This window comes from Podospora anserina, chromosome 6 (assembly GCF_000226545.1).
Source record: "Podospora anserina S mat+ genomic DNA chromosome 6, supercontig 2".
Lineage (NCBI taxonomy): Eukaryota > Fungi > Ascomycota > Sordariomycetes > Sordariales > Podosporaceae > Podospora > Podospora anserina.
In genome coordinates this window covers 94190-105907 of record NW_001914857.1, presented here as the reverse complement: position 1 = coordinate 105907, position 11718 = coordinate 94190, and the positions used below count along the sequence as shown (strand labels likewise).

Here is an 11718-nt window from a genome sequence, read left to right as displayed (position 1 = left end):
TAACCATACTTTAACCCTTGGGTGGCCTGCCTCTCTCACTCACTCTCATTCCCTTCCCCAATCTTGCAACAGGCACTGCGACCATGGCAGCTTACTGACCGACAACTCTTTTCAGAGAATCTACCATCTTTTCACCCCAAATACCGCATCGTCAAAACTCAGCAATCACAATACATATTTTGGACTGCAACGCACCTCGGCATCATGTCCGACCTCTACCTCTCCCGTATCCGTAACTGGTTCCTCAGTTCGCCGCCAGCAGAATGGGCCATCAACCGCCTTAGAGACACTTTGATAGGATCATTGAGCCAAGGACCTATCCCAGGCCATGTCGCTTTCGAAATGGACGGCAACCGAAGATATGCCAGAAGTCACAAGATCGAGACAGTAGAAGGCCATCACCTCGGCTTCGAGGCTCTGGCCCGGGTTCTGGAGATTTGCTACAAGTGTGGTGTCAAGGTGGTCACCGTCTATGCTTTTAGTCTGGAAAACTTCCACCGGCCCAAGTATGAGGTCGACGGCCTGATGCAACTGGCCAAGGTGAAGCTCGAGCAACTCATTCAGCATGGGGAGCTGTTGGACAGATACGGTGCTAGTGTCAAGGTATTGGGGCGTCTTGATCTGATCCCCCCAGATGTTCTCGAAGTGGTGGAAAGAGCGGTCGCTGCTACCAGTCACAACACAACGTAAGCAATGTCACCTCCTAAACATGTAAATTGAAATATTAATACATGCCACAGATGTGTTCTCAACATTTGCTTCCCCTACACTTCGCGGGAAGAAATGACAACAGCCATCAGAACGACTGTAGAAGAATATTCAACCACCCCTCGGCCACACAGCACCCCATTTTCGCAGAGCAGAATTACGCAAAAGATCTTGTCCAAACAGGGTGACAAACCAGAGACTCTGGAGTCTATTGAAGAGACCCCCTCTCAGTCGGACGACCACGACCAGGATGATGCCGTGTCGACGGCTACCACCCTTCGTTCCGATCCATCTACGCAAAAGTCGGAGGGCTCGGAAAACGTGGCCATCTATCCAAACGCGGAGACAATCACGCCCGAGACAATCGATAAGCATCTCTACACTGCCGGGTGCCCCCCGCTTGACATATTCGTGCGAACCAGCGGCGTGGAGAGACTGAGTGACTTCATGCTCTGGCAGTGCCACCAGGACACGCATATTTTCTTCCTCAAGTGCTTCTGGCCTGAATTTGATCTCTGGCACTTCCTGCCTGTGCTGGTAGAATGGCAGCACAGACAAAAGCAAAAGCAACGTGACGAGAAGCCTAGGCGGGTGAAACAGGCTTGATTGTTTTCCTATTCTGGCTTTTTGTTTTGCAGTTTTCGGCAGGTCATCCCAAGTTCAGGGAGGGAAAGGGTGAACAGGGCGTAGGGTTCGGGAGATAGAGATACCTCAGCGTGTGTGCTCGGTTTAGAAAGTGGCATCGTGTTTCTTATCTTTTTATTTTGTTTTAATAAGCATTGAAGACATACCCAAACACGCATTGGTTGTTGTTGGTGGTGATTGTGTTGACAAAGTGGTAGTGTGGTTGTAGTGTAAGGGTTAGGGTGTCGGCCGGCCCGGTTTTTGGTGTTCTTATCTTATCGGTCGCATGCACCTCTCCAAAGGTGACCAAAATCCAGGGCTCCTGGCCAGGAAACCGTCCCTCCGCTAACCGCTCCCAGCTTCCCTCTGGACCTCTCTCTCAGCGGCCCTACCAATCTTTTTTCCCCAGCACTCACTGCCACGATCCCGGAATCTGCAGCAACACCATCGACGGGCGCCATGAAGACGGCCAAACCTCCTGCGTCTGAGAACGGCGGCAGCAGTCGCAGAGCGCAGCCCCTCCGTCAGACGCGCATGGTCAATCGCGGCAACTCCTCGTCGTCGCTCATCGCAAATGCTCCAGCACAGCCCATCGACATTTTCCCCGGCCTCAACCACTTTACCGATGCCATCAGCGCCCTTCCCAAGGAGATAGTCCGTCACTTCACCCTTTTGAAAGAGGTCGACGCCAAAATCTTCAACAACGAGGACAAGCTCTTCGATAACATCCGCCGTGCTCTCGACACCCCGCCTCCGGTCGACCCATTCCCGTCGTCCAATGATACGCACAATAATCACATTCCCGCGTCGGCGCCCATGAGCGCTCAGAACAGCAGCAGCGGAGTGCCACCCTATGCGTCCGCCTCCACGATACCTTCTACCACTGGCCCTCTCAATCCCGCGAGCGAGGCGCGCCGTCGGATATTCAAAGAAACAAACCTCAAGGTTCAAGAGATGATGGTGGCTTTGGAGGAGAAAAACCACGTTCTTTTGACTGCCAATGATGCCCTCGAAAAGCAAATGAAACGAATTGAATCCGTGTGGCCAAATCTCGAGAGCGAATTCAGCGAGGAGGCCAAATGGGGCAGCGCTAACCATTGGGCCTACGACGATGTTCGAAAAGCACAACAGCAGGCCAAGTCCAACGACAAGGCTGAGCGATCACGCCGGGAAGGGGCTGCTGCTCTGTCAGCTGCTGCCCAGCATGTGAACGCTGAGGAGGCGGCGGCTCGGAGCAACGACCGAAAACAAGCAGTCGCCGCCAAGAAGAACACGAAGGGACAAGCAGGTGAAGGCGATGCGGACAAGACGAGTGAGCCAGCCAAGAAGACACAGGGACCCAAATCTCGCAAAGCGCCTGCGGAGGCGGCGACTCCTGTCGGCCTCGGTATCACCACGGGCGCGCCGGCTGGCTCTGCTCCGGCCAAAAGACGCAAAGTTGAGACTGCTAAGGCGAACGGGGGAGCTCCTATGGAACGCGCCATGAGCTCGGTGTTTGGTAATAGCACCGTGAAGCCAAAGACGACCAGCCCCCGAGAGACTCCCGTGCCTGAAAGCGGTCCTAAGAAGCGCAAGGCGCTCCCAACATCGAGTGGGCAGGCAAAGAAAAGGTGCGCTCGCCCATTCGACCTCCGATCCGTGTCTCTTGTTTCCTAGCTGACCCTTGATTGTAGCAGAACGAATAATGCTGCCGCTATGTCCCCGTCCATGGCCTCGTCGCCTGTCATCGCAGCATTCCCTGATACAATGAAAGGCAGCCGAGCCTCACCGATCCCGACAGCCATTGTTCCTCCCAGGCCAGCGTCTTCTCGTGCCCGTCAGAACTCTACACAACTAAATCCCGAAGTTGTGAGGCAAAGAGCTGCTTCGGTAGCGTCCACCAAGCCAAATGGAAATGCTCCGGATACTCCAAATCTCAGCCAGTTTGGCGAAGGACCCAAAATAAACATGGAAACAAAAGTACAGAAGGAGACACCCATACCTGCTCCTACCCCCAAGTTGGAGCCACTGAGGACAGAGACCGAGATTCCGCCACCAGTACTGGAACCCCTACACAACGGCAATAACAGAAAAGAAGCCATCACAAAGGCACCGGTAACAGCAGCGGCCACAGTAGCACCCTCCGAAGAGAAGCCTGAACCAAAGAAAGAAAAGGAGAAGGAAGTGGTAGCTTCGCCCGCCATTCAGCCGACCCCTATAAGTACTGTCAAGACCAAGAGCGGGCGCGCAAGCAAGCCTTCCACCCCGTCTCTAGGCACCTTTGCCGAGGCAACCTCGATAGTCTCTGCAGCCCCAACAGAAAAGCAGACGGCGGCGTCCCGTTCCCGACCATCTAGGAATACCTCGGAAGCAGCGAGCGCAACAGATAAGGACAAGAACAACGGGAGCAGCATATCCGCGAGCACAACGACGACCTCCAAGCGGAGCCATAAGAAGGGTGCTTCCATCTCTGCTGCAGCGGCAGCTCTTGCCCAGGCATCATCCGGTCCCAACTCTGCCAAGGCTTCATCCAACGGCGGCAGTATCACAAGTGAAGACAACATCAAAGGCAGCAGGGGAACTGCTCAACATCAGCAACCTCCGCAGAGTACTCAAGAAGACGATGATGAGGACGAACCAGATGGGGACGAGCCAAGGTACTGCAAGTGCAACGGCGTTAGTTATGGCGAAATGGTGGGCTGTGACGGGGTGGGCTGCCCGAGAGAGTGGTTTCATCTAGAGTGCGTGGGGTTGAAAATTGCACCCAAAGCCAATGGTATGTTTGACTTGCAATTTCTGGACAGGGTGGAATCAAAACTAACTCGGACGAACAGCAAAATGGTATTGCGACGAATGCAAGGAGCGGTTGAAGAAGAGATAATCTTTTAGCTGATACACCTGAAACTTAAGACGGCGGTAGATATAGTGCGGCGGCAAATGCATTGTATGATATGGTAATTTGGCATGGCGAAAAGAACAAGTGGGAATGTCCAAGTGGGACAGGGATGGGTTGGTAGGATAAGTTGTGGTTTCTTTTCTTTCTACGACGGATATATAAGCGAACCTAATCGCGAGCGGCGTTTGAGGAGTTGACTCACTTCTTATATTATTTTGGAAGATGGGGTTATAGAGCATGAGGATCGATGGCATCGAAGTTCCTGTGAACATAACCATCTGTCGGGTCTTTGTCTCGGGATTTATACAAGAAACTAATCTTTTGCTCAGCATGTGTCTACATGCTTTGCTAAGATTCGCTACCTACAGTGAAGGACCAATGTTTAAAGTGAAGCCGTACACCAGAAACATGCTTGGTTACGAACCGGACATTGAACAAACCATGAATCAAGTTACATTGTGAGGAGGAACCAGGCCGTATACCTCCAACCACGCGAGTTTCCGACCTGGCTACTGATGATGTCCATGTTGTCTCAATGCCCGAGCTGTGATAATTACGATCTCTTCAGTGCGACCTTCCCCGTTGCCATCTCCAAGCTGGGATCACGATCTACTATCATTGCTCTCGCAAGTGGTTGTTTGTCCGAGTTACCAGAACTTCATAATTCACACTATAATCAATATTATGGCAGAAACTGAAAGTACAAAGTCGTTTAGGGCATGGCTAGGTGGGAATAGTCCGCTCCCACCAAGATGATCCGGATATACCGGTAGGATGACAGGTTTGTTGCCTGATTATTTATTCGGAATAAAGTAGGCTGCTGTTTGGTCTGGTGCGTTGACATTCTGGTCCCCGAGAGCGGTGATAGGGCTCGCTGTTGAGGACTCAATGTTCAATGGGGTCTGTGGAATTGAGTCTCATCCTATGAAACATCACCCGGCATCGCATATTCAATGTTAAAATACTCTTGTTCACCGATATCAGCCGAATCATGTTCACCAGGAGCGCCTCTGCCATCAGGCAGTAGCGCACGGCTGATAGCGAATTAGTGAATCAGTAGGATTATCCTCCACCCATTGATAAGACATATCGTGCGCTCCAGTAAACATGCATAAGGCCAGAGCTATGCGAGTAATATATCGGCTGCGGTTCTCTCAGCCGCGTGGAAGGCCAAGTCAAATGCCCCCTCTTCATGGTGATGCTGGTTGATTTGGTGCTGAAGGTTACACAGATAAGATACGTATCTGGCGATGACGTCAGATGTCATGAAAAAGAGGGCTTGAAAACGCGGCTCTGATTTGTCGGTAGTTTGAGGCCCATGTGGTTTGCACGGATATGCATGCTGTATGGACACATCAAGACATGTAGGTACCGTGGAGGGTGTATTGGTTGATCCTCGAAAACCAGAGGATGCTTTCACCCAATGTTTCCAACTGTGATCCCACCGCGTATACGACCTGCCTCGGCGAGAACATTCCGATAGGTAATCTTGACGAGTAAAACACAGTCCACACACGAAGCCTGATGCTCTCCTTTCTTTCTGATCTCAGTGGTAGTGATGTGCAACACTCGGTAATCAAAAGCCTGGTCTCATTTCGAGCTGGCCTTTGGGAAGAGATGTCGTTTGGCCAAGTCGGATATTGCCGTGCTATATTTTCTCCAGTTGAGATCGGCGGTCTGGCCCTCGCATTCGCACTGCCGGAGAGGTTCTCACTACCAAAACAGGCGCAGACAATCCCTACAGTCGATATTATGTGTGGAATCTGGTGGATAATGACAGAGATCAGGTGAGGCCGTCTGATACGACGTCTCTCCCCGTGAGGGCGCTAGTGGAGGTCAGGGCCCATTCAGGGGCCGAAAAAGCTGGGGAAGCGGGTGCGGCGGGCTGGAACGTGAACCGGGCGGGTCGCTTTAATGGGCATAGAACTGGCGACTCTCAGGATCACATCTCTATCGTCAGCCTCCGAGGAGATGCCCCTTTCCGACGGTTGTTTAGTATGTGACACAGCATGCGTGATCTCGGGTTGAAATGCATGCCCTTCATGTCGCCAGCCGCGCTGGAATGACAACGTTTCGAGGCCGAGCCCTGTGCCACCCACGTTGTTGAAGTGTCACCTACCATGCCGGGCAAGAGATCCGGATCCGATGCCCGAGAGGTCCGTTCTATCTGCAGATAGGTCAAAAAAATCTGTGGGGTAAAAGAGAAGCTAAGGTACATCGAGCAGCAAGATGTCCAGGGACAACAACAAGGGTTGGTTGAACGGAAAGAAAAATCCTCTTACAACAACAACCTGGAATCAGCATCGCTAGCGCAGAAACGGCTGCACGCGGCTCCGGCCCCCGGGATCGTTTGGCAGACGACCTGCCGCGACAGGGCAGCAGATCAAGCACCACGTGAACAAAACGAGCCTCCTTTCAGGCGAGTTGGACATGACTTGGCTCCTTGGCAGGTCGGGCTGGCCAGATGTGTCTTGGCCCTGCAAAGTGCTGTGCTGGCGATGGTGCTGACAGTCATGAGACGCTATGGGTTTTGGTTGATAGATTGGTTCCAACAAAGCACCCAGGAACCGGGACGGCAGGCTAGCTGGAGCTCGAGGGCGGCAAAGGGCAAAAAAAGCAGCAGAGCCATTGACCGATGCAGTCATAGGATCTGATGTGATCAGCAGGCGAAGGAAGCATTTGAGCTGTCTCTCGGCGCTGATTCGGCGTCTGATCTGGCACGCCTGGCATGTCTGATTGTTGAACTTCGCCGGGTCCGGATATCTCGAGCACCTTGAGGTTGTGTGGTTGTGCCATGTCGTTTGTGGGTGAGGTGAGGGAGGGGCAATGCCTCACGTCACCGACCATGATTAGGTAAGAAATTGCATTTTCAACCTATGGGAGGCCACGGTTTTGCACAAGGCAACGTCACGCCAGATCAGCCGACTGTACAAAGACCAACATGGAGATTGATGCCATAACAAGAGGAACTGCTCTAATAATTGGCCGAATAAAACATCACGGGAGCAGAGGGGAAGGTTGCAAAGCGAGGACCAGTGCAACCAGTGCTCTTTGGGCAAGCAGGAAAAATTCCTGCAGTGTTGGAAGGGTTTGGTGGAGAAGTTCAAACCATTACGTACCGGCAAGCTCTGTCAACCGCTGGCTGCGCCGGTTGGCCACCTCTCGACCACCACCTCCTCACGGCTCGCCGATGATGTTATGCCATGTCAGAGAAACTCGGGCATTCGTGTGAGCAGAGAATCAGCGGTTCGGGCTGTTATGAGGCACGGCTTGGCGCAATTTTCGTCAACTGCTGGCCGTCTCGCGCCTTGCTTGGTGTTTCTTCTTTGTTTTGGAGAGGGAGGGTTGCGGTTGGAATTTATATCATTTGTACCGTTTGTACAGCAGCTCTGGGCTGTTTGGTTGGCTCGCCAGGGACAATATGCTTAAATCTTGGTTACCGGTCACTAGCCGTTCGCAAACTGACGACAGACAAGAAAAGAAAGATGAACACCAGTGTAGGCTGCCCGATTCTAGCAGCAGCTTCCAGCTTCCACATGTCTGCTGCAGACAGCGGGGCGAAGTCTTGATTGACGGCAGGGTCCTGTCGCCGAGTTCGCGGTGCGAGGTGAAGTGTACATAAAAAAATGCGGCAACCGCCCAGACGGAGCGCCGATGGCCGATGCGATGTCCAGGTGACAAAGGCTCTGGCCATTCTCGCTAGTTTCCATGAGTAATAAAGACTTTTCCAGCTTGTTGGAGCCGTGCTCCGAGCTTGTTTCTCGGCCTGCATCGGTTCCCGCCTTAACGTCCCCTATTTAATTCAAACCCGCCATGTGCTTGTGCGCAACTGTCTTGCATCTGCCGTAACTGATACTACACCTCCTACTCATACCTCGCAACATTACACATCATATCCAATTGTTGACTTTGCCGTTGTGCAACTGCTCTCGAACTGCAGGCCCCATCCCTCCGCTGAGCTCTTCTGCTCCATCAAACTCTCCGTTTCATCAACCGTCGTCATCGAGTGATCTTGGTCGCAGACTCGACTCATCGAAAACAAGCTACACCGCTCGTGCCTGATCTGTTCAGTCAGAAATTGGGGCGAACCTGCTTTGCTTACCTGCAACAAAATAACACGAGGCTAAGGACAGAACCGCACTGTCGGAACCTCGACAGACGCACGTCTTTTCCATTCCGACCTTTCTCGCCCTCCCTGCATCATTCACTGAGTGCAGAGAGACAGACAGCATTTTATAGTCAGAAATAGCAGGGCTGACCACGAATTGCGGATCCCGAATCTGAAAAAAAAAACCACACCAAGCTCGCAACCTTCCCCGCATCACTGCACCCATCGCAGACTTCCTCTTACCTAAGAAGCCATTGCCTTGACTAATAGAAAGCCCCCTCGTTCCTTTTGGACAGTCTTGTGAGACCACGGCTTGGGCCCCCCTCAACAGATCAAGCAGCTGTCAACGGTGCCTGAACACCCTGCCCTGTTGCTCTGACCATCCATCGGATCGAATCAATCTCTCTGGAACGGCCCTGTCGCCATCTCTTTCTTGCATCGCACACCTGACCTGCCGGCGCTGCAATTTCTCCCCGGACCCCAGCCAAGCCCGTCCCAACACATCCCTCACCCTGTCGCCTCTGTCTTTCCCCATGGCGGTCTCCAAGCCGAGACCAGCCCATTTGCACGTCTCCCCCCTGGGAACACCTTCGAGGGACTGCTCCCCGGACTACTTAACCATGACCCGGGATCGGCCTGCCACCCCGGACCGGGCATCCCGCTCTTCTTTCTCGTCCATCCGGGAAAACGAAAGCACCCTACCCCAGTGCTTTTCCAAAACAAAGATTTCATCTTATCTCGACCCTGAGGCCATCGACGACTTGCTCTCTCCTCCCAGCCCGACAGGATCGACTTCTAGCACCGATTCTCAGGAACTGAAGATGATCCAAACTCAGACTCACACCCACACTCACACTCAACCTCACACTCAACCCCCCACCAAGTTCCTGCCGCCTGTCACGAACCCCAACAGCCGGCTCCTTGGATATTGGACTCCCGCCGATTCCTTCAGAGGCTGGAAGGAGATTCAGGTCAAGGGAAAACTTGCCAGTAAGAGCTTTGGAGACCTCCAGATCCTTCATCAAGTCTTCAAGGACACGCCCAAGCCCACCAAGCGTGGGGGTGCCAACAGACCCGGCGATGCTCCTCTCGAGAGACTCCCGACTGAGATTTTGAGTACGTTGTCCCCCCCCCATTACTGCCTATCCAAAATAGTCATGCTGACATGATCCAGCCTCCATCATCAACCTTCTTGCCCTTGATGTCCCCCCCAATGGGGTCTCGAGGCGCAATGTCGATCTCATGTCGTTGTTGCTGACCTCGCGGACGCTTCACATCGCGACCTTAACCACTCTCTACAGCAAGATCACGATTCCCCACTCGCGAATTTTCCAAAAGTTCCTTGCCCACATTTCGGAGCACTCCACCCTGGGCACAATTGTGCGGCGGCTTGATTTTTGCCACTTCAACCCTGCGCAGCTCTTCTCCACAGCGGCCGAACGCTCGCAAGCGCGCAACCTTACCTCAGAGACCCTCCTCCGATGCCTCGACCTCACCCCCAACCTGCAAGAGTTTCTTGCGCAGGAATACCTCGACGATGATTTGAACGCCGATGTATTGCGGAAGCTCTTCCTTGGCTTGCCGAGGCTGCAGGCGGTGGATTTCTGCGGTTGCACGTCGACCAAGTTCAAGGAGGCTTTCGCATCGATAGTGTCGCCCGACTGGCCCCCTGTGCTTTCGATCCGTCGTCTCTCACTGCACAAGTGCCTCACCCTGCCCTCGGTCGTGCTCGAGACCATTCTCCCAAGGCTAAACCACCTTACGCACCTCGATGTTGCGGGTACGCGTATAACAGACGCTGCCCTTGCTGCGATCCCGGTGACTGCCCGCATTACACATCTCAATCTGGCCAAGTGCACGCTTTTGAGTGCCAGGGGCGTCATTGACTTCCTGACCAACCACCCTGCCGCCAAGGAGCTCGAGTTCTTGAGCTTGGCCACCGATGCCAGAAGCCACCAGCTTTTCGACGCCGAGAGCCTCAACGAATTGCTTCCTGTTCTTCCCAGGACCCTCAAGTCTCTCAGCTTGAAGGGCAGCAAGATGGAGCCCTCCCATGTTGAGCTTCTCCGGCCGCTGACCAAGCATCTCGAGGAGCTTGCCATAGGCCGCTCTCTCACTTTGGCGGACGTCAACCGCCTTTTCGTTCCTGACGAGAACACCGAGGATGATGTGCAGATGCAGCTGGACTGGGTCCCTCATACTCTCAAGTATTTGGACCTGTCTGACTTCTGGGGCCAGGAGCTCGATCTGGTCTATCTTTTTAGCAGCGGCTGCGCCATTCTCAAGAACTTTTCTGAGCCATTGGAAGTTATCGAGGTTGCCGAAGATGTGTTCAAGAGGGTGAAGAAGTCGGCCGCGGCGGTGGAGCGTGCTGGCTGGAAGATGTCAGAGTGTGGCAGCCGAGGATGGCTGGTGAGACAGCCGCTGAAGGACGCGACGACTGGCAAGCCTATTGTCAGGGACGATGGGCGTCGGTCGTGGAAGATGGGAGCTGATTCCTGGGGCATGAGAAAGATCCCAGTTGCGAGGTCTGAGGTTGGCGGAATGTATGGGAGCTTTATGTTTGGGCGCAAGCTTTGAAAGCCTTTCCCTTCAATCGGCATTTTCAAATTCCTCTTTTTCTTTTCTGCGGAGTGGGCTCGACTTTAGCATGGTTGTTTGGGTTTGTTGAATGAAAAAGGCAAATTCAGGGCAAGCGAGCGACTGGTGTTTCGGATATGATTTGGCTTTTCTTGGTGTTGGATATCGCTTCTCGTTTGGTTTGGGGGTACTGGTTTGTTGCTTTTTGCATCGCATGGGGAGTTAATGGGGAAAATGACGGCGGGACTGTATCACGGCGTACGATTGAGAGGACAACAAAAAAAGTCAAAAAAGGGCGCATTGGTACGACCAATACAAAGAAGAGTCGGAGGAGAGAACAACTTCAAAAAGTATATATGTCCTTTTAATTGTTATTAAATAACCCGACTGTGTATGAAGTATGAGATAGAAGTATGAATAAGAATCCCGATCAATCATGGGTTTGCTGCCGAGTGAAACAGTGCAAGTGCTCTCTTTCAAGAGTGAGAGAACAGCCAGTGGCATTACTGCATGATATACATACGTACCACAATGGCTTGCCCCGTTCATCTGTAGAGATAAGAGAGGTCAGAGGGCGAGAGATATTACTGGATTCAAGCTGTAATCTGTTTCCCGATGCACGAGGTCAGAAGACAAACCCCACGTTTTTATGTTTTGAGGCTGCAGGATTGAGACCACCCGCTTACACACCCCCACCCTTTTCCATTCCCAGGACGGGAAAAATGCCTGCTGGCCATACACTCAGACTCGCACTCATCCATGCACCATCAAGGCAGCCGACAAGGTAGGTAGATACGTAGATACGTGTTCCAGAGGCTTGTTG

At 52.9% G+C, this 11718-nt stretch overlaps 3 protein-coding genes across 3 annotated transcripts; all 3 read left to right on the top strand.

The window, feature by feature from the left end:
- Positions 1–204: 204 nt before the first annotated feature.
- On the top strand, positions 205–1314 carry PODANS_6_3920 (uncharacterized protein; the record flags this gene model as incomplete). The annotated part of the gene is made up of 2 exons (XM_001909852.1): positions 205–686; positions 741–1314. 2 exons carry the CDS (start codon positions 205–207, stop codon positions 1312–1314), a joined length of 1056 nt encoding a protein of 351 aa, XP_001909887.1.
- A 477-nt stretch (positions 1315–1791) lies between these two features.
- On the top strand, positions 1792–4200 carry PODANS_6_3910 (uncharacterized protein; the record flags this gene model as incomplete). The annotated part of the gene is made up of 2 exons (XM_001909851.1): positions 1792–2942; positions 3009–4200. 2 exons carry the CDS (start codon positions 1792–1794, stop codon positions 4198–4200), a joined length of 2343 nt encoding a protein of 780 aa, XP_001909886.1.
- A 4648-nt stretch (positions 4201–8848) lies between these two features.
- PODANS_6_3900 (uncharacterized protein) lies at positions 8849–10895 on the top strand (the record flags this gene model as incomplete). Its single annotated transcript, XM_001909850.1, has 2 exons — positions 8849–9431; positions 9490–10895. 2 exons carry the CDS (start codon positions 8849–8851, stop codon positions 10893–10895), a joined length of 1989 nt encoding a protein of 662 aa, XP_001909885.1.
- Between the last annotated feature and the right edge of the window lie 823 nt (positions 10896–11718).